At 48.9% G+C, this 26,599-nt stretch overlaps 2 protein-coding genes across 2 annotated transcripts in view; both read left to right on the top strand.

The window, feature by feature from the left end:
* The window catches only part of LOC135454162 (syntaxin-binding protein 4-like), a 47,611-nt gene extending 44,557 nt beyond the window's left edge, over nucleotides 1-3,054 (top strand). The window contains exons 20-22 of the mRNA XM_064726035.1: nucleotides 19-149; nucleotides 1,393-1,450; nucleotides 2,214-3,054. Coding sequence (XP_064582105.1) covers nucleotides 19-149; nucleotides 1,393-1,450; nucleotides 2,214-2,316 — 292 coding nt within the window. The 3' untranslated portion in view covers nucleotides 2,317-3,054. The remainder of the gene's footprint in view (nucleotides 1-18; nucleotides 150-1,392; nucleotides 1,451-2,213) is intronic.
* Nucleotides 3,055-9,495: 6,441 nt separating this feature from the next.
* The window catches only part of SEC14L5 (SEC14 like lipid binding 5), a 40,994-nt gene continuing 23,890 nt past the window's right edge, over nucleotides 9,496-26,599 (top strand). Inside the window, exons 1-3 of the mRNA XM_064726294.1 lie at nucleotides 9,496-9,559; nucleotides 13,238-13,343; nucleotides 15,183-15,258. Of these exons, the coding sequence (XP_064582364.1) occupies nucleotides 15,196-15,258 (63 nt within the window). The 5' untranslated portion in view covers nucleotides 9,496-9,559; nucleotides 13,238-13,343; nucleotides 15,183-15,195. The remainder of the gene's footprint in view (nucleotides 9,560-13,237; nucleotides 13,344-15,182; nucleotides 15,259-26,599) is intronic.

Below are 26,599 nucleotides of genomic sequence, written 5' to 3'. Positions count from 1 at the left end.
ACTTTCCGTATTTATAAGCGTCAACCATGAAACAGAAGAGGATAAAACAGATGCAGTCTCAGACACATCTCTTCCACCTTCAGATCTTGTTGACCTTTTGCTATCAGAAGCTAAAGAGCTGTTAGCACCAATCCTCTCCAACAAGGACGGTAAGCACTAAATGAACCAGAGAAAGCTGAATCCCAGCAAGTCCCAGGGATCTCTGCCAGTGTTATTGGCACTTTCCAGCACCTTCCATATTTTTCCATACCAGTTGAGCCTCCCTGATTCTCTCCTGCTCACTGGGATGTAATTACCCTATATCCATGTGACTCATCTGTGGATCTGCAATGCAGACTCGCAGGGTATGGAGTCAAAGACTTGTGCCCAGGGCTAGAGGAGAGGTGTTTATCCAGGGGAAAAGCCCTGACAGGCAGGAGGAGGGTTTCACAGAACCACTGAAATGATGGTTGAAATGCTGAAGATCAGATCTGCTCCAGGCAGAGCCATCCCAGTAGAGGGGATCTGCAGTGGGTTTAGCCAGCCAGGATGGAGATCCACAGCCTTCCTGGCCGGTGTTCCCTCACTGCTCTGTGACAAAGATCTCCCCAGCACCAGCCTGAGCTCCCCCAGGGGCAGCCTGTGGCCTCTGCCCCCAGTTACACCGGCTGCCCTGCCAAAAACAGCTCAGCTCCACAGCCTTTAATTTCCCTGATGTAGCAGTGGGGGCTGTGAAGTTGCCTCCTGGCCTCTTCTCTGCCAGGCTAAACCAGCCCAGCTCCCTCAGCCCTCCCCAGCCTCTCCCTGCAGGCCTGGGGCTTCCCTCGCTGGATCCTGTCCAGTTTCCCAACAGCTTTAGACCCAGGATCCAAACTTTCCTTCTGCCATCCAGGTACCATTACAGCAGTGCTGAGCAGAAGGGAACAGTCACCCCCCCATTTCCTTGGAGTAAAAACCAGCCATGCTCCCTTTTCCTCACACCTGTGAGCAAACCAGGGAACAATCCAGCTCCGTGGCAGTCTGGATTGGCTTTCCCAGTCTGGGACTCTGAGCTGGTCCATAAGCCATAGACATTTCTTGGTGGCAATTATTTGACCCTGCTTGTCTCCTCCCCCACAAAATGAGTGTCTGACCTCCTCAGTGTCATGTCCAGGTGAATGCACAGCCCCAAACAGGTGCCCAGTCCTTACTTTGATGCTATTCACCAGCTCAGTGTGGCCACAGCCCAGCACTGGCTTTGTCTCAAAGCACAAGACACAAAGGAAATAATTGCAGCCTTTCAGGAGCACCTCTGGTTTGTGAGTGCTGTCAGCATTTTCTGAGCTCCTGCCCCATTTAAATGTGCATTATCATAATGCAGCAGCATTGGGCATGTTCTCTGCACTAACATTGGCTCTGTGCTTCCATCTGCAGCTCTGCCATGGGACAGGGACCAGTGCCTGCCTGCTGAAGGAATCCCAAATTACAAGGAGTAGGTGTCAAAACTGCTGTGGTCTGTAATTTGGACAACACAGATACTAAAAATTCCTGTCTGTTTTGTTGGGGTTTTTTAACCAAAACTGTTGCTTGACGACTTTTGATCAGACAGTCTAGGAGAGGCCTCCAGATGGCCGTGACAGAGAAATGCTGTGAAATTCCTAGACAGAAAGAGACTTCCTGCCCTGCACGGTGTGAATTCCTGGATTTCTATTTTGCTTTATAAAATGCTGGTTTTCCTTCAGGCCAGATGGGAATTTGTGGTTCTGTGGCTTGTCTAGCCAGCATTTTTAAGTGCACTCTGTGTAAGGGAAAAAGCATCACTGAATATGTTAATTTTTTATGCTGTGATATCGAGATGCTGTGAAGCTCCAGACAAGGAAAGCAGGATGACTTGGCTTTATTTGGACCTTAAACTGTTAAATTTCCCTGAAACCTCTTAAATTGCTTGTATTTAACAAAGCCATTTCTTAAAGTTATCTGAAAGGGCACTTTGAGACCTAAATATCTCCTACTGCTTTCTTAGCTTAACTCAACCTGAAGATCTGCCAGCACGGTTTTTTGTTTAGGTACAAAGTACCCATTTGCAAATGATAATTTCAAGGTTATGAAAAGCATTTTCAGACAAAACAGGCAGCCTGCACAGTCTAACCAGGCAAGATCCGTGGCTGCTTCTTCTTTCCTAAATAACGAGTGCTATAATAATTACCCTCTGTGTCCTTCTCCCAAACCACCTAAGGCATCTTTCTCCTTTTCAGCCACCTCCATCAGAAGACCACGTGGCCCCCTCCTGCAGGCCAGACCAAGAGTGACCAACCACAGCCACCAAGCCCCACGGAACTGCCTAAGAAGTCGACATAAATACCCCATGGCTTGGTGGTGCTGTGAACCATGGCCATCCATCCCAAGGGATGGGAAAGACACCCCCAGGCACCTCAGCTTCCAGGCCAAGCAGACTGAGAAACAAGAATCATTCTTCCTAACTATCCAAGACTTTTTCAGCAACCTCCCCTGCGTGTCTACCTCCGAGTTATCGTACAAGGCTTTTTGCTCACGGTTTTGCAGCTTTATAGGAAAAATATTCTCATGAGGCTACAGAGGCCTGGATTTCTGTGGCAGCCTTTTAGAGCTTGTATTCTGGGTAGCATGAATGTACCTGAGGGACTCAGGGGTCTCCAACAGATCCCTTTTGGTATTTCAGATGAAAAACCAAAGTCTATTTAGTGACTGTAATCAAAGCAGCTTAATCCCTAGTGTCCTAGTTGTCTTGGGATAGGAATTTCTCTTTTTATTCTTTTTGTATAGCTTATCCCAGCTGCAGTGCTTGGAGTGGGAAGCAGCAGCTCAGGCAGTTGTTGGCCAGAGTGCAGGAGGCCAGCAGGGTGCTCTGGTCACAGCGTGGACAGCGAGCCCTCCCTGGAACGTGGCAGGACATAGTGAACATAGCTCAGTAAAGGTCCCTGGTGTCACTGGGAAATGAGATCCACGTGATGCAAGGCTGGGACAGCACTGGATGGGGATGGGCAGAGGTCTGGAAAATAAAATGGAAACACTCCTCACAAGGAGTTTGCTCTCTGGGTTCTGATTGCAGCTGCTGCGTTCAGCATCTCACAGACAAAGACACAGCCTGAGACCATTTTTCCTCCCTTTTATTTTGGCAGCTCCTGGGGAGATGCATTGAGAAGCTGCAGGAAAATGGGGTACAATCTGGCTTTTACAAATAATTTGTTAAGATTACTTCAAATCTTCTTTGTGGGGGTTCAAAGCATGTGGATCCTTTATTGTCTAAATTAAAGGCTTAGGCAAAATCATGACCCTCACCAGCATCTCGTGCACTCGAGGTATCACTGCACTGCTAAACCAGCAACTGTGTGGTGGAATATATCACATAAATAACCAGTCTGAAATTCATGGTAAGCTTAATTTCATAGCTTGGGGTAAATTAAATCTTGGGAGTGCATACCTCAGAATATAAATTAAAGGACTTCTTTTAAAAGGAGACATAATCCTTTGGACTGCTTACAAGGAATATTCCCAGGAAGGAGAAAATATTCATCTTGGGATATCCTGTTTAATAGCTCATTGCCCAGTGCTCTCTGCTGTGATGGAATGATAGCAAATCCTGGTGTTACCTGTGGGCTTGGCCCCAGAGCTTTGTTCTCATCTCCTGTGTTACACAGACAGGTAAGAGGCACACTCAGCAAAATCCAGTCTCACCAGTCTGGTGTGCCCTGGCTCTGGAAAAACACCTCCAGTTCCCCTGGGGTTAACCAGCAGATCCCAATCTGCTGCTGGCAGGGTTTCTCCAAAAGCATTTGGCTGGAGGTGGCATCCCAGGGAGATGTCTCCAGCCACTGCTTGTCACACTTGTCAGGGAACAGCACAAACAGGATTTGGGGAAGGAGCAGGACTTTGGTTGTGCTGTGTTATTTCATATTCCCAATGTCACTTGAAACACCTGGGAGAAAAGGGAAAAGTTACGGGGGAAACACACCTGTTTAGGCTGCACTTAATCAGCTAGAAAATCAACAATCTGTTGTGGAAATCCACAGAAGTTTCAGTTTCATCTCTGACAGTCATGGAATTGAGTCATTTTCTCAAAATACAAGTTCTGAACTCCACCTCCTTGAGTGCTGGAAAGGCACAGACCAGGACTGTCCCAGCAGGGACCAGTTCCATGGCCTGAAAGAGAAACTCCTGATGCTGCTTCCACAGTCTGTATTATTCCATAGATGTGTATTTAAGGTCCCAAGAAAAAAGATTTTGTATTAAAGCATCACAGAGGGTGAGGCTTTGGATGAAATAAGCATTGTGTGGTTGGTGCTGGCACCTGGCAAGGGGTGGAAAGAAGGGGATGCTGCTCCAAGGCTGCTGTGTTTGGGGTCTCCTGAGCTGTCTGTTTCCAAAAGAGCTGTGAAGTTCTCAACTTTTTAAATTTAAATTTAATAATAATAATTTAAATTTTAAACCTCTGAGGCACAGAGCCTCAACAGCTCTGTGCTCTCAGCTCACTGGCTCCGGAAAGGAAATCCTCCATGTTCCCACCAGCCTCTGGAGAGCCTCATGTCATACAAAGATCAAGCACTGCTTCCCCAAGCTCTCATGTTTCTCAGCTGGTTTCCAGTATTTCCTCTGAATTTACCATATCACTGTGCCTTTGCTCCAAGCCCAGCAGAGCTCCCTCTCTGCTAACCCTGCTGTTCCAACCCCACCTTGCAGAGCAGTGCTCAGAGCTAAGCTCTGACAAGAGCTGTGCTCCTGGAGGTGACACTGATTTTGGTGACCCAGAATAGCAAACCTGTGTCAGGCTTTACTCCCAGGCAAGGGGAATCAGGCAAAACTCAGCAAGGCACAGGGTGACATCTCACAGAGCTCCAAGAGGCAAAAGGGGAAATGCATAAAGGAACAAACAGCACAGAAAGAGAAGTTATTTAAATAGGGTGTTCTTTATTCATACAGGGCCTGTCTAGCAGTCTGTAAGAGAGCTGAATTCTGGGTTAATTTGCAATAATTTTGGCTTGCTTGTAAGGTTGTGGAGATGTGCTGCTGTCACAATGTGCTGTGTTTGTCTCAGAGAATGTGCCTTGGAGGGTCCCAGAATGACTGCACAGAAATGAGAAGGAGTATTTGTGATAAAAATGAGACCTGAATGGTATTAGATCTTCCTGAGTGGCCTTCCAGATCCTGAAGGGATCCTACAAAAAGATGGAGGGGGACTTTTTACAAGAACATGTAACAGGACAAAGGAGAATTCTTCACACTGACAGAGAGCAGGTTTGGATTAGATATCAGGAAAAACTTTTCTGTGAGGGTGGGCAGGCCCTGGCACAGAGAAGCTGTGGCTGCCCCAGCCCTGGAAGTGCCCAAGGCCAGGTTGGACAGGGCTTGGAGCAGCCTGGGATGGTGGAAGGTGTCCCTGTCCATGGCAGGAGGTGGAACTGGATGAGCTTTAAGGTCCCTTCCATCCCAAACCATTCTGTGTTTCCATGATTCTATGATAGGCTGGAATATGGCAAATATTTTATGAGCCAAAATGCAGAGAGACCTCCATAAACAGAGCATGTGAACACACTACAGGTGATAAACTCAAAAAGAGGCATTTTGAGCATCAGTGGGATCAGCTGTTGAGCTGGGGGCTTTGGGGGTTAAATATTAGTGATGTGATCGGTTTATTTTGTATTTCTCTTATGCAAAGCAGAAATTCAGTTCTTGGCTGCTGGTGGGTCAGAGGGTGGGAGCCCCCTCTGCTTCACAAAACAAACCAAACCAAGATTGGAGCATCCATTTCAAAAGCTGCAGAAGCAGGGAAGGCAGGGCAGGGAGTATGTAAGGGTGAATGTAGCAGAGCCATTAGCACAGTGTTCATCTGCAGTCCCACGGGGAAAGGAACCCAATCTCAGCCTGCTGCTCTCCAGTTTCATCTCTGCCACCTCGCTGGGTGACCTTGGGCAGCACATTTCATCTCAGGTTTGCACCAAAAACAAACAGGACTGAGAGAGGCACGGGCAAGGCCAAGGCCAAAGGGATCCACGGGGTGTGGGGCAATTGTGACGGTGCTCACAGGGGTCTGAGGATGAGGGAGGAGATGAGGATCTGACTCCATGTTTCAGAAGGCTTAATTTATTATTTTATGATATATATTATATTAAAACTATACTAAAAGAATAGAAGAAAGGATTTCATCAGAAGGCTGGCTAAGAATAGAATAGGAAAGAATGATAACAAAGGCTTGTGGCTCAGACTCTCTGCGATTGGCCATTAATTACAAACAACCACATGAGAACAATCACAGATGCACCTGTTGCATTCCACAGCAGCAGACAATCACTGTTTACATTTTGTTCCTGAGGCCTCTCAGCTTCTCAGGAGGAAAAATCCTAAGGAAAGGATTTTTCATAAAAGATGTGTGTGACAGGGCAACCTCCTGGCAGGAGAGGGTCAGTGTGGGGTTGAGTGCTGCAGGTCTGCTTTCAGTCAAGAAAGCCTCAATGTTTCAACTTTTCCTGGCTCTCAGAACAGCAGATGCAGCTTTTGCTCAGCTCCGGTGAAGCAGAGCGAGATGAAGTGTTAAAAGGTGTTTTTACCAAGGTGTGCAGGTGCAGAGGTGAGCTCCAGCCCAGAATAGTGCAGCGGAGGAGCTGCTGTGTCTGTCCCAGCACTGGAGTGTGTGAGGAGCCTGTTCTTCCTCCCAGCTCCCCTGTGACACCTGGACTGCAGCCCACGTTTAGAGAGTGCAATTCACCTCCACGCTGCTTAAATGGGCTCTAAAAGGCAGGTGAACTTTGCTGCTGAATTTTTAAAGCAAGCCTTTAATGTTTAAGCAGTGCTGATTTTCTAAGGGCTGTTGGACGGCAGCTCCCCAGAGTGACACTGCAGGAAGGGCTGGGCTGGAGGTGTGAAGCTGCTTTTGCCTTTTCCTTTCCCTTTCCCTCAGGGATCCTCCCCTGCTCAGGGCTGAGTTACCCCAGCACCTCCATCGCAAACCACTGAATTTTCTGGCCTTGCTGACTGCAGCTTTGCCACAAACATCCTTTGCAACTTCTTTCAGCTGCTTCCCTAATAAGGTAAATAGGAATAACAATATAATAACAATACAATATAACACTGTCCTGGGCTGGAGCTCACCTCTGCCACCTCCACACCTCGGAAAATGAACAATCCCTACAAGCTTTTTCCTGCACATGATGTGCCAAAGCATTTGAATTGCTGTTGAGTTTTTTAATTTATGCCACCAGATGAGGCAGAGAAGTTGAGAGAAAAGCAGAATTTGGAGTGAAATGTCCTTGTAAAAGGGGAAGTGGAGGCTGAATGATATCTCCAGACCAGATGTCCTTCCTGGAAGACATTCTCCTTTCTAACTGCAGGAGTTCCTGGGCTGGGCTGCTGGGGGGTGAGAACTTCTTATTGAGGAGCTCCCATGAGAAAAGCTGAGGGTCAGAGCCAGCCCTTGAGGCAAACACCCAGTCCTGGTAGGTGGGAGGGCAGTCAGGACCCTTGGGAATGCCCTGGGGAGCTGGCCCTGTGTCAGGGGAAAAGGCAGCCCACTGCCACTGGAAAATGCCAAGGTGACCTGCTGGCAGCAGGAGAAAAAAGGGTTGGAAAATAGGAATTATAGTCAGGGCTGCACAGCAGAGAAAAAGATGGATTGGGACCCACCAAAATCTCATCCAGCTTTTATGGCCTGAACAAAAGGGAAACAACCACAATTGGGGCATAAAGCAGTTACAGGCTGGTGTAAATTCTGCAGAAGAAGATGGAAATAGTTCTTTATTTTTTCTTCTGTTTTCTCTGAGGAAATTTAGCAGTAAATGAGGAACAGGAGAGACATACCACTTCTTTAAAAAAGAAAGTTGCTTTGTGATGGGAAATTCAGAATATTTATTTATAAATAAATACATTTTGTTTTTATTTTGAATATATATTTATGAAGTAGATGTTGCAGGCCTTGAGTAACTTTGTGGTTTTTGATGCCAAGTTGTGCTGCAAAGGTCTTTAGGAAAAGTGCTCTGGCTCCACAGGCTGCAGCCCTGGGAGCTCTGACATTCGATGGTCAATGGTTGTTTTTGAGCAGTGTCAGGTTGGTTTCCCCAGTCTGAGATAGCAGAACATTTCAGGAAATATTGCTGATCAGAAATAGCACTGCAGCTTCCTGAAATGCCTGCCCAGATAAGGGGACACCCCATAGCTGGAAGTGATAAGGAGGCAGGAAAAAACAAAGCAGCAGTAAATGTGATGTTACTTCAATACCAGCAGGCAAAGGGGCAGCTGGTCCTTAGGGAGAACCTGAAAGGAGGCTCTGAAGGTGCAAAACATTCCCCAGCCAGTGTCCCACACCCACTCTTGGTGCCACACGCCTCTCCTGCCCCAGGACCGGCTGCTCAGGCACTGTTTGACACCCCAAAGTCGGGCAGTGTTGGCATCATTTCCTGCACAGAGCCACGGCCCCAAGGACTGTCACTGCATGGTGACAACTGCCCAGCATGGCCTGACAAACAGGGGCCACTCACCCTGAGCTGCAAAGGCCTCAGGATTCAGCAAACACTGCTCAGGCTTTCAGAGCTGGTGGGAGAGGGGAAGCTGAGAGGTGAGGATACCTCCCAGGGTCCTCCTCAGTCTCACTTGTCTGGGTGTCCCCTGGTACATCATCCCAGAGTATAGTTTGCGGAATATTTTCTCAAGGAGTGGGTTCACAGGTGTGTAATAAATCATGTAATTAATCAAACAATACAATGCAGTGATAGAGTAAGGGGCTGAGGTGAGCAGGTCCCTTTGCTCTGACCTACCCTGGGATGAGCAGCATTAGATTGTGTTTGGGAGCTGTAGCTCTGCCTCCTCCTGCCCTGACCCAAGAAGGTTCCTCCTCCTCCTCCAGGGCAGGTGCCAGCTGGGGGAGAATCACAGAAACATGGAATATCCTGAACTGAAAGGGTGCCATCAGCATCATCCAGTCCAGCACAGCCCTGCACAGGACACTCCATCAATCCCACCCTGTGCCCCAGAGCGTTGTCCAAGCACGCCTGGAGCTCAGGCAGGGCTGTCGCTGTGTCCCCTCTGTGGGGTGGGGTGAGCCCATGTCCACACACAGCCCTCGTTATTCTCCTTTTCTGCCCACGAGAGACGTGCCCGGGGCTGGAGTCCTCAGCACAAGAAGGACACGGAGCTGCCGGAGCGAGTCCAGAGGAGGCAGCAGGATGACCAGAGGGATGGAGCAGCTCTGATGTGGGGACAGCCTGAGAGAGCTGGAGACTCAGACTTCAGAGTCCTGTCCAGTGCCTAAAGAGGCTCCAGGAGATCTGGAGAGGGACTTGGGACAGGGGTTGGAATGACAGGCCAAGGAGGAAGGCAGGGCTCGGTGGGACACGGGGCAGCGCTGACCCCTCACGGCGGGACCGGGACCCGCCCGCCCCTCAGCGAGATGGCGGCGGGGGGCGCGGGGGGGCCGCACGTGCGGGGGGCGGGGCCTGCCCGCGCCCCCGCAGCACAATGGACAGCGCCCTGCGGGGGCGGGGCCGCGCGGGGGCGGGGCCGGCAGGGGGCGGGGCCGCCGCAGCCGCGGGAGCCGCCGAGAGCGGGATGGGTCCGGCCGGGCTGCGCCGCGCCCGCGGTGAGGGGGAGCGGGACGGGCGGCAGGGAGGGGAGCCGCGGTGTGGGCTCGGGAATCTGGGTGTGGGGTACGGGAGGCGGCCGCGGTGGGCGGTGCTCTCCGGGGGTCTCTCGGCGCCGCCGTGTGAGGGAGGGGCGGGAGGAGAGGTGGGTGTGAGGCTTTTCCTGCCTCGCGTGTCTGGCCGGGCGCGTCGTGAGGCGGCGGAGCGGGGGCGCCGGGTGAGTGTGGGGGCGCCGGGAGCCGCTCTCCTTCGGACACGGGAAGCCAAGAGGGAAATTTTAGCCATAATCCTGTGGGATCAGGGAAGGAGCCGGTGAAGACCGGGATGGCGGGGGATTCCTTGGGGTCTAAGGACAAAATGCAGCGGTTCTGGAGCTGTCGGGTCGGTGGTGCCGGGGGCAGCGCGGCGGGCACGGCCGAGCCTGGAGGGGGCTGCGAGCGGGACCCCGGCACCAGCCGAGCGCCCCGGGGCTTGGGCTTCCACAGATCCACCCTGAAACTCGCCCTGAAGTGTTTATAAACTCAGAGGGTGACCCTGATCAATGGCTGTTGAGTGCACTGATGGGTTTAACAGGTTGTGCAGAGAAGCTGTTGCTGCCCCATCTCTGGAAGTGCCCAAGGCCAGGCTGGACGGGGTTTGGAAGAGCCTGGGGCGGTGGGGATAGAACTAGACCTTGGCAGGGGCTAGAACGAGATGGGATTTAAGGTCCCTTCCAAACCATTCTGTGATTCCATGTTTTCAAGTCAGCTTCAAGGTGAACCAAGTATGTTCTCTGGGTCACTTGGCTAAACTCCTCCAAGCAGTAAAATTGGTCTGTAGAGGGTGAGAAGGTGCTTGTGTGGATGGCACCACTTGTCTGGTGGGGCTGATGACAGCCAGCCTCTGTTAAAGGAAAATACAGCTGCAGACTTAACTCAAGGCACGCTGAAACAGTTTGCTGGGGCTTTGTTGTACTGTTGAGAGAGCTTCTGCCTGGCTCTGCTCTTGATTTATGTGTTAAACTGAAGCATGGGGTCCTTGGCAAAGAAGGATGTGAACTTGTTGAAATCGGTCCAGAGGAGGCCATGGAGATGTCCCAAGGGCTGGAGCCCCTCTGCCCTGGAGCCAGGCTGGCAGAGCTGGGGGTGCTCACCTGGAGAGGAGAAGCTCCAGGGACACCTCAGAGCCCCTGCCAGGGCCTGAAGGGGCTCCAGGAGAGCTGCAGAGGGATTTGGGACAAAGGATGGAGGGTGATGAAGCCCTTGCACAGATTACCCAGATTTGCTGTGGCTGCCCCATCCCTGGAAATGTTCAAGGCCAGGTAGGATGGGGCAGCCTGGGACAGTGGAACAGGTCCCTGTGCAAAGCAGTGGATGAAACAGGATGGGCTTTAAGGTCCCTTCCAACCCAGACCATTCCAGGATTCTGTGTCTCCTACTCTTAAATTGTGTTTGGGAATTGAACTATTTCCTACACTGGGTGGATAAATGGATGTGCTATGACTTCCTGTGGAGTAGTAAGGTGAAGAATGAGGGGTTTACTTCAGGAATGCTTATCTCCTGCTGCAGGCTGGCAAATAGCACAGAGTTAATGTATTGCTGTGCATAAAAGTTCCATGGTGATTCTTTGGTGAGAAAATTACCTTATGAGATGGATGTGTGGAAATATTGGGCATGGAGCTTGTTGTGATACACACATGGAAGAGAAACAGCTCTGAGAGCAGAGTGCTGACACTGTTCCGTTTCCTTCTTCCCCTCAGCCAAAAAGACTGTTCCCTATGTGTGGTCAGGAGTGTATCAATGTTGTTGTTTGGGTGTTTGTGTTGCTTGTCTTTGGTTTTGATGCACACCAGGACTCCAGGTACCTCTGCCAGGTGTAGGAGCAGTGCCCAGGCTCCACCTCAGCACAGTGACCTGTGCCTTCCATGCTGCCTCACCTGCTCCAGAGGTGTTCTCAGGGGCAAGACTAAGCCCTGCTTGAGCAGATGTCTCCTTCTAAAAACTGGTAAAGATTTATTCTGGCACCATTCTGCCTTGAGCCTTCCTTATATCAAGCTTCAAGAGACTTGTTCTTAAGTTCTTAGGTGAAGAAGCTCTAATAAATATCCTACAGCTTGGTGCTGTGCTGTTATTCTGTGTGTAAAGCATCAATTGCAATATCTCCCTCAGTGAAAGGGGCCCCAGGCAGAGGAAATGTCACACACCTTTCACTCCACCTTTCTCTAGAAAGAATGCAGCCCTGTGGATTCCCCTTTTCTAACTGGAAATATCAGCTTAGCTGGGTGCCACAGCTGGCTTTCACGTGGTGCAATGGTATTTGGGGAAGTCAAGAATCCTGCTATTTTCAGCAGTTCTTTGTGAAAAACAAAACAAAAAAAACCTGCTCAGTTCTCTTCAAGATGAAAAGCAGCCACCACAGGTGGGAGAAGTTAATAAAGTCACTTGCTGCCAGTTCCACATCCAGCAGGCAGCCCCAGTGTGGAAGGAGCTGGGTGAGTTCTGTGCCTTGATGAGAGGCAGGGGGTTTGATTCAGGGGTTTCTGTGTATTTCATCTGTACACTCATTTCTGATTTCCAACCATCTGGCTGCATTCTGTTGAGTAAGCTGCTCCTACAAATAGTAGAATAGAAGTCAAGCATATGGAAAATCCCTCAGGTGTGCAGTGGTGATTCTGGATGAGAAGGAAACACCCAGTCACTGTCACTGCCTGTCCCTTTGCTGTGTGCAGTGATGTGGGTTCCTGCCTGGCCCCTGTGCTGGGGGAGCTTTGCACAGTGGGGCTGCACCACTGCTCCTTCAGAATCCATTTCTCTGGAGTTACAGCAGGTGCCATCAGGGGTCCATGTCCCTCCTCCTCCCACCTCCTTCCCTGGAGCACCTGCTGGTGCATCTCAAGCGTGTAATGAGCTCTCTCTGGCTCACAGAGGAGTTGCTGTGTGGGCTGGAGCAAAAGGGGTGCCCAGGGGGCTGAGGCTCCCAGGGCTCAGTGCTGTTGGCACAGTGTGTTGTCACAGGGTGCTTTGGGAAATGTGGTGGCTGCTGCTGTTTGCTGTGCTCAGCTGTGCAAGAATTGAAATACTTTTAAAACCTACTTGGGATGGTTAGAGTTGCTGTTATTGGGGTAGTTGTTAGCAGCCAGATTTGTTGCCTCAATGCATTGATGACTCCAACCTCTGAGCTTTTATCTTTTATTTTAACTACTCTGGGCTTGCCCAGCTGATATTGAACCTCTTTCCTGGTGTTTCCCATAGATGCTCCAGGTGTGCCTCCACCTGTGGACTGGGCTTTCCAAGTGGTCATGCTGCAGTTCAGTGGGTCACTTCTCTTCACCTGAGTTGTCTTCCCTAATGTGTTTTTTTAGCCAGATGCACATAGGAAGTTGAGCGGGCAGCCTGGGCCACTGTAGAGCTGGGAGGATGTTTGAGGAGCAGACAAACTCTCTGGGTTGGGTGGTTTCTTTCTGGTGGTTGACCATACCTGTTTATAATTTGAGTGGAACACGAGATGAATCTAAAACCACATCTGTCTTTGGTGCTAAAGCCCTGGGAAGATGCACTGTTGAGCTAATATGGCCCAGATGCCCAATGGTAACACCTGGGACTCTTTGTCCTCATCAGTGCTAATCATCATCTTCAGCTGGGTGTGCCAAGCAGCACCTTTCACTGCCTTTTCTGATGGTTTTTTCCTTTTTTTTCCAGGACTTATAGCAAGAATCCCTGTTGCTTTGAGAAGCACAATGACCATCTCACAGCTCTGTTTGGAGGAGAGGGCATAGAAAGTCTGCTGCCACTGCACTCTGCCGAGGTAGGAAAGATTTCCAGGGCAGGTGTGAGTTACCAGCTGTCATTCTTCCACAGCTTCCCGTGGGTGTAATAGTCACTGGCTCTTTTCTCCAGCCTCCCCTTAGCTGGAGGAGCACAGGGACAATAAACCTGTGGCAGTTGAGTCCAGCAGCTGCCAGGAGCAGTGACTCTGTCCAGGCAGCACAGTTATGGCTGCTGAGCTACAGCTTGTGCCATCCCACTGTTGTGTGGGTGATTCTAGACTGGTCTGTCGTGAGCCTTCCTGCTGTGGAGGTTTCTGACCTTCTCCTGCCAAGGTGCAGCAATTCCTGGTGTAGGAGGTGAGGTCAGAATAAGCAAGATCCCAGCTAAATGTGCTTGAGGAGGCTTCTCCTGCTCTGTTTGTGCTCACAGGAGGGTCCCTGCCAGCTTAATCATGTTACAGGTCATGTTCCAAGGTGCCCCGTCCTGTGCCTCTTGGCTCGGGTGTCTGACACCTGATAGCAGCCAGGGCTCCCTGGGATGTGCTTGTCCTGCTGCACTCTGGGGTGGATGCTCTGCTGGGAGTTTCTCTCTGCACTGACTGGCTTGGCATGGACTGGCTTTTAGCCCCAGTGAGACAGAGAGCCAGCGAGCCCTGACCTTTGCTGCTTGGGCAATGTGATCCTCTGCAGAGGAACTGTCTGATCATTGGGCCCTATTTCTCCAAAAATCCCCCATTCTCAGGTACTCAAACTCTTCAAGTCCTTTTTCCCCTCGTCCTTGCATAGATTTTACAGTGTGATGGCATCTTGCAGCAATTTTTGAGGGAGAATCTATTGCCTATTCATGTTTCACCTCGGGTTTTGGGCTGAAAATGTCAGGGATAAGTTGTGTGAGAGCTCTGAGTTCAGCGCTACACTGCGTCACGCTGCCCAGGGCTGTGTCTGCTCAGCAGTGGAATTTGAGTGGGGTGGAATGAGCACAGTGCCTCCAACCAGCCATCCATCCATCCAGCCTTTTGTGTCCTGATGCTCATGGATGCCATTGGCAGGAGCAGTACAAAGGAATTCCTGAAGGAATTGCACAAAGCAGCCCAATAATGCTTTTTATAATGATTTGTGCACTTCCCTTGAGATGCTGGTTACTGGTGCATGTTTGAGGGTTAAAACCCAGGCAGGAGAGTCTGAGGGAGGAATCCTGATGAGGACAGTGAGAGGTGGCTGGGAGCAGGGAAATGCTGAGGACAGGATTGTTCCTGCTCCCTGCAGTTCTTGCCTCAGTTCAGCTGGAACAGTGGGCATCCAGGCAGTGGGATGTGATTGCCAGCTTAGCATCAGGCATGTTCTTTCAGCATGCTGCTTCCTTTTCCTTCCTTTCAGTGAGCTAAAACAACTGAACCCTGCTTTGTGCACAAAAGCATTTAAAACACATGGTATGGGAAGCTGTGGAAGATTTCAATGACAAAGATTTTGCCCTAATGATTACAGGTATAATGTAGGGAAGGGGGATAGGGGGAAGAATTGCTATGTAGGCTCTGTAAGGTTCCTAAGACAGGCTCCTTCTCCAGAGTACATTTCATTCTGGCTTTACATCTCTGTACTGTGCTTTAATTATTGTGAGTTTTGTTGGAGCTCCAAGTTGAATTTATTGCAGTAGTGCTGGCAAGCAGCACAGGATGCTGGGCACAGCTCTGGACTGGGACTGCAGAGATTTGCCTCTGTCTCTGCCACTCACTAGGCAAGGTATTCTACCTAATAAATCTCCTCTCTATTTGTAAGAAAGAGCTACAACTTCTAGTAAGATCTGTAAAAATCACCTAGAATATGTTGCACTGCTTGATGTGGGGGATCTAAAATGTTCCAATTTCTCTCTATTACAGGTGTGTGGTAAAAATGGTGCAGAAATACCAGTCCCCAGTTCGAGTCTACAAATACCCTTTTGAGCTCGTCATGGCAGTGAGTAACACTGAGCACCTTCCCTGAGGGCCAGGGGAGGTGGGGGACTCTGGGTTTGGCTGCATGTCTGTGACAGTCCTGCTGCAGGGACAGAGCCTCAGCTCCCCTCCTCCAGTTTTCCAGGAAAAATAAGGATTGGTATCTCAGTGTTAAGAATGGCAGCTTAGTTGTTAGAAGGGAAAAAAAAAACCCAAGAAAATCCAACCTTATGTAATTATTCTTTGACAAGGAAGGGAAAACTAATTGACATTGTTAGGCAGGGTCAGTTTGTAGCCAGACACCTCCTTTGCCACTCAGTTCAAAATCTGTCCAGCTGTGATCCCAATCAGCCCTGTAGTATGGATGTATCTACAACTGGATTCTGAGTAATACTGAGCTTTTTGATTTGGTTAAAGGCTGGAAATCTTTGGGAAAAGTCTTCTGTGTTGTTCTTCCCCATCCACTCAGTGATTGAACTGTCAGGAGAGCTCTCTCCAAAACTTGTGATTTCCACAAGGGGCTTGAGGGCTGTCATTGGAGTTCATTCACTGGTGGTGCAGAAGGCTGATGTTGACCATGGGAGCTGCTTTAGGCAGAGTTTCTTTTCAATATTCTGGACTTTGTCACAATCAGGTGTGAGTCAAATGCCCTCCTCAAAGGTTTGCTGTTGCATTTCGAGGGCACCATTTGGGTGTTGTTAGAGGAACTTGTTTATGGGATCTTGAAGGTTTTGTTTTGTGATCTGCTGGGCATTTCAGTCAGCTGAAGGGATCCCCAGGCTTGGTGTTTGCCACTTCCAGCCTGCTGCTTCCTCCATGGCCTGTTCCCATTCCTTTAGTTTATGGGAGCCCAGAATGAAGGTGGGAAGCTGCAGGTCTTGCAGACAGCTGATGTGATTCCCATGAATGGAAGGGAGGGCCTCTCTTGAGCTCCTCTTGACAACGTGGCCACTTCAAGATTTCTGAGAAATTCATGCCTTAAGATTTGTTTTATCTGAAACAGCCTCCAACCTTTTATTTCAACAGTTAAAACTGGGGGCATCAGTTTGTTCCTCATTGTGAACAGGAGACCCCAAAGGCAGCAGCAGCTGAGAGTGGGTGCTGCTCTCTTTGCACTCTGATCATCCAGAGATGAACACTGCTTTTGCTGACAGTTGAGCTCCCTCCCAAATGCCCCCCTTTTCCCCCCAGTCTTCCCCAGATTGGCCATGTCTGTTCACAACTAAACCAGTAAAGTGCCACAGAATTGCCCTGACCAGTTTGGGGCTGATGTTTGTGGCAGTGGAGCTTTCTGGCTGTGCTCTTTGCTCTCTCAGTGCATCCTGTGGGAGAATAAGACACCAGTGCCTGTGATGAAGATCCTGGGAGCCTTTGCTCCATGCACACCTCTCCACGTTCCTGTTGTGTCTATTACCAGGATAAAGCTACCACCAGATGCTCCTCAGTCGATTGGCTGCTAATTGAGGAGGGCTGCCTTGAGACAAATCCTTTGTAAGCTTGTTAGCATATGCCTAAAGGCCAGGGGCTGCTAGGCTTAATTCTGCAGTGGTTTAAGTTTATTTGCTTTCAGTTTTTCAGCATAACAGAACTTCAAATTCCCTGGGAATCGAGGCCTGGGGTTCTAAATGTCATCCTTTATTGTTCAGCAAATCTTAGCAAAGTTGTCAGTCCCCTTTCTTATGAACAAATTCCTTTTCCAGGCTCACCCAGCAGACTGTGCTGTGGAGTAGGGAGCACAATATTGACCCCTTAGCTCCCCCCACGATGTCCTGTGAAAATCCTGTGTTCCCAGCAGGATCTGCTGTTGTCAAGGAGCATTTGAGCCTCGTGGTGGTCGGTGCAGGCTGAGCTGGGTGCCACCGTTCAGTGGCACCGTTTGTGTGGAGGCAGCTCGGATCTCACGGAGCTGTCAGGTACCAGCTGTCAGTTGCTGGAAGTTTTGCAGGGAAGAGTGGGTGTGCAGTGAAGCTGTTTTGCTCCTCAGCACGTGGCATTGCTGTTAATCTCCTTCGCCATAAATCTGACAGCAGCTTCCTCAGCACTGAGATTCAGCTGCTTTCATCTTTTCCCCTCAGATGCTGTGTGGGAACCTTTGGAGTGCCGAGGTCTCAGGCTGTGGTAGGGAAGCAGAGGTTGCAGGGTGACCTTAAGACACCCCCATGTTTTACAGATCTTTGGGCACCCTTCAGCCTGATACACTTGTGCTTAATTCTTCACTGGGAAGGGTCATCCCTCACAGCACAGCCTGAACAGAGCACAGGAAGTAAGTTGGGAAAAGTATTTTTCCCCCAGAACCTCCAATGTTTGGACCCTAGAAAGGTGTGGGTGTGCTTTGCTCACATAGAGTTTGAGAAATTGGGGTGTCACAGCCAAATTTGGTTCCTTGTTTCTGGCCCTTTGCAGAGCCCACCCCCAGGAACAGGAGTTCTCCTTGAGGCCATGTGCGTGCCTGGGGCTGTGCTCAGGGATGAGCTGGGGCTTTTCCTGTGGTACCTTTGTTACTGTGTCAGGGTAATTGTCTCTGGATTTGCACTCTGCCCTTTGCTAATGCCCCTGCAGCTTGGGTTGGAGCATTTGCAGGCAGGGGATTTGACTGACGTGCATTCCAAGTCCTTGGAAGAACATTCCCCTCCTTGCTCTCTTTGCCAGTCCTGTGCAGCTGAGGAGGTAAAAGGGAATCAGCTTAACAAGTCTTTTCTTGTCATTTGGGAGTTCTGAATTTTTTTCTTTTTTCTTGTCCTTCCTTCTAAAACAGATTTAAGCAAAGGGTGTTTTTTCCACCCCTGTCCAAGGTCACTGTAGTCATTTCCACCTGCTTTGTTCCTAACTTGGATTCACATTAATGGATCAAAAGTATTATGCTCTTCAAACACATATTCAGTGCCTGGCACCTTTATACCTTATACTTGAAAAGAACCTTGACTTCTCTTAGGCTTTGTTATCTTGTCATGTTTTTCCTTTCTATTTTATCTTTTTTGTCTGTGTCCTCTTTTAAATGGAGCTGTTCCTCCAATGGATTGTCCATGCCTCTCTGGGCCTCATCTTGTCTTCCCTTCAATTAGATCAGTAGATTTGACATTGCATGTCTTCTAATTTTCTCTTACAGCCAAGAAAATTCCCAAGTATAAACTTACTTTTCATTTTCTTTCTGTGGTAGCTGTAAAGCTAAAAGGGATTTTTTTAAAATGTTATTATGAAGGAAAAATCCAGAAGGAGAGGTACTTCTGCTACATATAAGTGATGCAAATATTTGTGAGCCTTCTGTGATGTACTGGGGAGGAGAATTTGGTTTGGGTGAGTGAGTCCAACATGCATGAAACAGCCAAGAGAGAGAGAGATATTGCATATTTAATGTTATTTGCAGTGAATTATTAGGTTAGATGAGATGGCTGGGGCTGGAGGGTTTCAGCTTTGAACGTGGTAGGGAGTTGTGCTCCTGTTGTTTTTAGTAGTGCCTCAGCCCTTCACACTCAAGGCTGACATTGACCATTTTCACACATTTTAGGGGATTTATAGGGTCAGGTCCCTAAAGGTACAGGTTGGGAATAACCCCCCAGATACCTTACAGGGCCTTGTGTGTGTGATGGATAATTTCAGTTGCTGCATCAGTGGTGCAGATGAGTAATCTCTGGCAGCACTTGTCAATGGTTTGCTCCTCTGGCCACAGTGCACTTGGTGTTCAGCTCTCACTGCTAAGAGCAGTTATGGTTTCTGCTGCAAGAGAGAGAGATCTTTCTGCACTACTACATAAAAATAATCATGATTTGGGGAAAAAAGAGCAAAGATCAGGCACTGGGAGGTTTGCAGGAGCATCAGCTCCCATTGCCTGTGCAGTTGTGTTTTGTGCTTGAGACAGAACTGCCGTGGAGCCCCACATGTGCCTGATGTGAGTCAGTGCTGCTTTCTGCTTGACCTCATTTCTTGGTGCTGCCCAGGGCATGTGCTGACACATATCTGTGCAGCTGGGAGCCCGAGCTCTTGGACACACACACACATGGGAGCCTTGCTGTGTGGCTCTGTGCTGCCTGAGTGCTGCCCCTCAGGCCAGGCCAGTTCTGCTCCTGCAGCCAGAATGTGGCTGGGGTGGCTCCTCTGGGGTGCCTCTCTGGTGTGGGGGTATTTCTCATCTCCAGCATCACTCAGAGTCTCTGACAGACCTGAGGCAGCTCAGGAGCCCCTGCCTGGCTCTGCAGGTGAAAGCTGCAACATCTCAGCTCCTGGCCTGCACTTCCAGGCAGCTCCCTGACTCTTCTGGTTTTAGTGGTGGTTCAGTGTTTGAATCACAGAACAGTTTGGTTTGAAGGGGCCTTAAAGCCCATCCCACCCCCTGCCATGGGCAGGGACATGTTCCACCATCCCAGAGTGCTCCCAGCCCTGCCCAGCCTGGCCTTGGGCACTGCCAGGGATCCAGGGGCAGCCACAGCTGCTCTGGGCACCCTGTGCCAGGGCCTGCCCACCCTCACAGGGAACAATTTCTCCCCATCTGACTCTGCCCTGTGCCAGGGTGAAATCATTCTCCTTTGTTCTATCACTCCATGCCCTCATCCAAAGTCCATCTCCAGATTTGTAGGTCTCCAATGTTCTTTACATTTAGTTGTTCTGCAGTTTTTTATTTCACAGGTAAGATGAAGTAGGAAATTAACAGTGGATGCTTCTGTTTCAGCTCAGTATAATTTGAGTGTCAGAGGTTCTAACAAGCTGAGTGACAAGTTTAATTCAGGCTACAAATGCTGCAGGTTTATTTCAAGTCAGAACTTACTTCTCATGCAGTAAGCAGCTGAAATATTCCTTCTCCATCCTCTCTACTCTCTCGTGCTGCACACAGGGTCATACCCATGGACAGCCAACATCCATGGGCCCAGTGTGAGGTGTCTGTCTCTCTGTTGTGGCTGCCTCTCAGGAGCAGTCCCAGTGATTTTTTGTCACTGGATTTGGCAGAGGCCCTCACTGCTGTCCCTCAGCCTCCTCTGCACTGTTTGCTCACTGGCAAAGCTTTTGCTCCTCTCCAGCAGCTGAGGATCTGGCCCAGGGTTACGTGCAAGAGTCACCATCCAGGACAGCTAAAATCCAATTGCATCACTCATTTCACAGCCATCCAACATTCTTTTGTCACCAGAGTTAGGAGGTTTGTAGATGCAGGCTAATTGAAAACAGCTCCTTGCTGTTTTGGCTGTCAGGCTTAGCTGGAGGAGAAGAAGCTCTGAATGCTGGAGGTCAGGTCCTGACAGCCAGAACTGCTTTCCATCCACTTCTTCAAACTTATTTTCCATTTCAGCTCTTCAGCCTGGAGATGGAGAGAAAATCAATGTGCAAGGGGGAAAAATGCCACAAAACAAGTGTTCTTTGGTGGTCAACCCATGCCACACATGACATGAAATACCTTGATAATAACCTAAGCAGTTAAGAAATTAAGAAATCCTTGCAAAGCAGGATCTGCTTTACTTTTTGTTTATTTGTGTATTTTATTTATTTGTTATTGATTGTTATATGTTATAGATTGTTATTGATGTATAGATTGTTGGGTATATAAAACTTGAAATTCCTCCTTGGATGGTCTGCCTGCAGCCATGGGCTTTTATTGATATATAGATTGGTGGGTATATAAAACTTGAAATTCCTCCTTGGATGTGCATGATCTGCCTGGCAGGCTGTGCCAAGTATTTTAAAGAAGGCAGCTTCCCTCATCCCTACTTTTTGCCACGTTGGAAGGTGAGTTTGCTGTGACTGCCAGAAGCTACTGGGTTAACATTTTATGCACTTAGAGATAATCTAGTGTTGACTCAAGACAAGATGCTTCAGTGTGACTTGAAGGCTTGAAACTCTGCTGTCAAGATCCACTAAAAATATCCCCTCATCTTGCTGCTGAGCAGCACTTGGCAGCAGGAGCTGGGGGTGATGCTGTGGGTGCCAGCTGGGCTGGCTCTGCTCTGAGGGCTCAGCCCCAGGCCCTGCCACCTCCTCCCTTGGCATGGAGCAGGTTGAGAGTGAGAGTGGCTGGGAAGGAGCTGGCATTTCTCCTGGGACCGTGGGGTGGGATGTTTGCCCTCAGGTGAGCAGGAGGTGTTTGGTGAGGGCTGTTTGTCCCAGCTGCTGGCAGCATCTGCACAGCACCCTCAGTGCGTTGTGTGGGGAGGGCAGAGGGCTCTGAGAGCTTTTAGACTCCATTTGCTGGGCAGGATGGTGCTGACCATGTGTGCCTGGGGAAGGTTTGCACTGATTCCAAGGGCTGTACAGTTTATTCACTTCTCCAGCTGCAGCATGGAGGTTTTCCTGGAAGGATGGGTTGTGTCTCAGGCTTAATCTGGCTGGTGAGCTCTGAAGGGAGCTCCAGTTCAGAGGCACAGCACAGGGAGACACCTCCAGCTCTGCTCCATCACCTTTATCTCATCTTCCTGCAGTGACCCCTCTCTACTGAAGGTGTAGATGCAGAAGATAAATTATAAACTCTTCAGCAGGGACTAAAACAGGTGGTAAAATTTAGAATCATAATTAATTCTTACACCTCAACCAATATGAGCTTGTTTAAGTGCTGAGCACAGTGACTTTCCCAAGTTTGGCCCTGAATCATGGCCAGTTTGTATAAATTCTCACAGCAGCTTCTGGCAATGACAGTGTGTCCTTCTGAGTAGCCATTAGTTTGTGAGCCAGCCTTGTTTGATTTTGGGGTGAATCAGCAAGCAGTAAATGTGTGATGTGACACTTGACTGCTGTGTTTTGCTCTTTCAGGTGTTAGTCACACCAGATCTCTGCCTCCTTGCCCTTCCCATTTTGGTTCCTCTCTCTCCACACTGGGCTGTGACGAGCAGTGGTTCACAAGCAGTGGTTCCTGCACAAGGTGTCACTTCCACAATTTTTTTAAAGCCAAAGCCTTGTGCTGTTGGTGACCCCAGCTGCTCCACACAGAGTTCCTTCTCCCAGCAGAGGAGAGAAGGCTGCAGCAGGACAGCTTGAATGGGACATTGTTCCTCCTCAGACAGGAGCTCAGGCACGTTGCTGCTCCCTGGGAGGGCTTTGTGCAGCTGCAGGCAGGGCCTGGCTGTGGGAGCTCTGCTGTGGCCCTCAGTTGTGCCTCTATTGCAATAGATGCTGCTGCTCCCTGAATTGTTTCTTTCACCAAAATCTGAAGGAATGAGGCAAATTCTTGGCTCTAGTCCAGGCTGAGATAACACTGGGTCAATGTTTGTGGCCTGGGTGCTGTTGTCCCATGCACTTCTCGCTGGCAAATCTTTTTCCTCTGGCCAACAGAAGTGGGGTTTTATTTTCCCTTGGGCCCCAAACACTTTTGCTGTGCATACTCTGCACCTCCTTGAAATGAAGTTCTCTATTCCCTGAATCAGTGCCTTTCTGTACCCTAAATATGCATTTTGTCCCTCCCACATTGTTCCTTGTATATTTTATCTTACTTTGTGGCTAGTGGGAAGCTGGGATCTGATCTGTTCAAAGCACGTGGATTATTGTGTCTGGTGTGTGCAGACTCTGTGGTTCCCTTCAGCACTGAGACCAAGCAGTGGGAGGAACTGCAGGATGAAATTCTTTTTTCCTAGAAGGCCTCAATCTGCAGAGGAATATTTATATATCATTAGAGCTGCTCAAAAGCTGCTCCAAAGGCATCCACTTCCTACTTTAAACTGATGAGGTGTCTTCATCTTGCTTCTCATCATCTCTTTTCAAAGGGATGATGTTCTGGGCATCTTCAGCTCAAAACCTGGTATTGTACCTCCTCCTCACTTCCCTTCCTCTGAACACAGGAGTTCCTTTTTCCTGGCAACCTGCACATGGCTGTAACATGACCTTGAGGATTCTCACTAATTAATACAGATTTAAACACTGTCTGGTCATGAAAATTTGAAGAGTTTTAGCACAAGGATGAAGTCTTCTCCTTGTCACATATTTGTGTAATATTGACTATAAATTCTGTCTACATCAGGAAATATTGACAATAAATTCTGTCTACATCAGGTAATACTGACTATAAATTCTGTCTACATCACAATTAAGTTTCTTTGTGCTCCACACAAAGCAGTTTCCCCCTCACAGCTCTGGTGCTCTTGGAGATCCCATCTCACAGGAGCTGCCTCTGAAAGCACCAGGACCCAGCAGGCTGGAGGGAGCTGCCTGGGGTGTGCAGGGGGTTTGGCTGCTCAGGTTTTGTTTCCTGCAGTAATTCAGTGGTTCCACATCCCTGTTGTTGTGCATTCCTGTGGTGTAAATTGATTTCAAGGTCACTTCCTAGCAAACCCTGCCAAGGAGAAACAGGAGGAGCTGTTGGAGAGATCCTGCCCTGGCCATGTGCTGTGGCTGCTGCAGGAGCAGCAGGGTCACAGCTCCTGAGGATCCCTGACCCCTGGGGTGTGCAGGGCTTGCACAGGGCCCTGCCCTGCAGGGGAAGGGGCTCAGCAGGTGAAGGGGGGGTGTAAAGGAGGGTAAATTCCTCTTTTCTCTGTAACTGTGAGGCTTTAGAATGGCACTTCTGGGGTTTGACACTTGTGGGTTTGTATAATTAGTTCTTGTTTCCATCTGGCTGGCCTTTGCAGTACTGTCTTCTCTCAGCTGTGGGGTTTGTACTGGTTGCTGAGTATTTAGCCAGCAGTTCAGAACACTTCCAAGCATGGCTTCTTGCACTGTCCTCAAGCTCTCCTCCTCTCACAAGCTGATTTTCACTTTTCAGTGTTGGTGCATAATCCATTTGGGATGGATATTTACCAGAGCAGGTAAAACCACTTGGATGTATTTCCCAGGAGATCCCAGGGCAAAGGCTTGGTCAGAGCACTCTGCTCAGCTGTGTCACTGTTAATGATTGCTCCTTGTAATTAATCATTTGTCAGCTTCAGTGGCACCAAGGGGTCTTTGTTGGGATGCAGAGGTCACTGTACCCAGTTGGAAATATCCTTATCCTACTCTGGGCTCTCTTCAGGGTGACAGGAAAATCTGACACTATTGAGCCTTTGAGATCTTGAACTTTCCTGCATGTTTTACTTTTCAGCTAGAAATTGTTTCACTTTTTTTTTTTCCTATTTAATTTCTCCTATGTTGAATTTTTTCATTCTAATGAATAGAATCTAAATGCTGTTGTTGGCTTTTTGCTTGGTTGTTTTTTTTTACATTTAGATGCACCCAAAAATAATTATAGTTCTAAGCAAATGCTTCTGATGAGTTCAAACAGATTCCAGGTCCCTCTGTTTTCACTCAGCCCTCTTGTGAAATTGAATGTGTAATTTCACTTTCAGGACTGCAGAGATTTAACTGACTCTTTGAACTGTTGGTCACAGTCCACTACAACAAAAGCACTGATTTTTGCAGCAATTCTTTTGTCAGAAATCTGGGGAAAACCAACTTGATTTAGGGAAGGACACTGGTCCTGAGCCAGCAGCTCTGGTGGAGTGGTTGGTTTGGGTATGAGGTGTTAATCCCAGTGGGGTTTGCAAGAAGGGGAGTGGCTTCATGGCAACATTAATTTTATTTTATCTTTATATTTGATCTATATCTGATTCTGTTGGAGACTTTGGTCACCCCAGTGTCAGTCTGAAGTGCAGTCTCCCAGCAGAGCTGTAACACCCAGTGCTGGCACAACACTGCTGTTGTTCCTTCTGGGAAAGGAGAGGCACAGAAGGGAGAGACAAACCCTGATTCCTGTATCCTGCTCAGGGCAGAGCTCCTGCAGGAAGGAGCTGAAAGAGCAAGTGCAGGCAGCCAAAGCATTAAAACAATGAATACCAAATACTCTGTGCCTTTCATTTCTCTGGTATGTTCTGTTGTCCACCTTGGACTCTGCAGAATCCCAGAGGGGTGTCGAGATCATTAGCTGGTCAGAGTGACCCCAAGAAAAGTTGGAAAGTCTCTTTTCCCAGCCTGGGGCTTGAAGAAAGAGTCAGAGCTCTTCATTTCTCGGTCTCAAGGTTGTTTATTGTTTTTTATCTATGAAATTCTTTCTCTTGTCCAGCTGAGGTTTGCTCAGCAGGTCAGACAGAGGCACTCTGCCTGTCCCCAGGGCAGTGTTATATCTTTATACTAAAAACTACATATACAATATTTACAATTACTTCCCAATACCTATCACCTATGTTAGACAGTGAGCTTCTACTCTAAACCAATCTGTGAGTGCCAACATCACAGCAGGAGATGGAGGCCAAGAAGAAGAAGGAGAAAGGCAGGACATGCCCAGATCCCTCCATCTTGCCCCCCTAAATCTCCATTCTAAAAACCCCAAAATCTACTTTTTCACCTTGTGATAAATTCACTATCATTCTCCTTAATTTGTCATGGCTTGCTGATCCTCATCTAAGGTTGGTAACTTGCTCCATGGATCATAATCAAAACCACAGGGGCATTTTGGGCTCTGTGTCAGGGTCTTGGCTGCTCAGGACAGCCAGAGGGATGTCCTGGGTCCTGACAGAGGAGGAGATACAACACCTTTGTGATGGCTTGAAAAAAAAATAAGCATTTCTCTGTCTTTCTAAGCTCCCTCAGTTTCCCTGTTGCAGCAAAGAGCAGGATTTTGGTAAGAGGATTGCTGGGTGCAGGAATGGGCTGCTCTCTGCACAGCTCAGTCTGCAGGGATGGGAAGTCTGGGTGCTCTGGGAACAGCTTTGCTGTCACTGCAGCGTGGGGCTTCAGCTGTCCTTCATGTGATCTCAGGCATCTTCCCTGCTGTATTTTTAGAGCTGTTGTGCAAAGAAGATTAGCAAAGGACTTAATATCGATGTGGATATGGATTCTTTGTCAAATATGGCAGTGTTCCCCCTATTTAGGCAATGTGTTTGTGCTCGTGTCACAGTTATATCACCAGGCTGTGCCCTGCCATGTGCCTCTGCCCTGGCCTCTCTTCCTGCTCCAGATGTTGTTTAGCTGATTGAAAAAGTGCCTGCACTCAGTTTTGGTCTCAGTTTTGCTGGGTCTAATGACAGTTTATTAGGGAGCCTGTTTCCAGCTGGATCAGCTCCATAGTTAGTGGAGAAAGAAGCAGCTGGGAGTTGAGATCCAGTGCTTCACCCTCAGATGGGAGCCACAGACACCTGCATTCAGTGGTGCTTTCAGACTGGCTCTTGTGGTCCCTCCATGGTGAAGAAAGAGTCAGAGCTCTTCATTTCTCGGTCTCAAGGTTGTTTATTGTTTTTTATCTATAAAATTCTTTCTCTTGTCCAGCTGAGGTCTGCTCAGCAGGTCAGACAGAGGCACTGCCTGCCCCTGGGGTAGTGAAGCTACCCAGGTGAAGCTGTTCAGGGTCCTGGTCCCACTAGAACAGCTCTTGTTTGTCTGGAAATTCCATCAAATGTTCCTGGCACAGCTGCACCCCTGAAAGGGCAGAATCACAGAATAATTTGGGTGGGAAGAGACCTTAAAAGCCCATCCAGTCCCACCCACAC

Source organism: Zonotrichia leucophrys, chromosome 14, assembly GCF_028769735.1.
Source record: "Zonotrichia leucophrys gambelii isolate GWCS_2022_RI chromosome 14, RI_Zleu_2.0, whole genome shotgun sequence".
Lineage (NCBI taxonomy): Eukaryota > Metazoa > Chordata > Aves > Passeriformes > Passerellidae > Zonotrichia > Zonotrichia leucophrys.
Note: the sequence above shows the minus strand (reverse complement) of the source record. Positions and strands in the feature narration are given on the sequence as shown.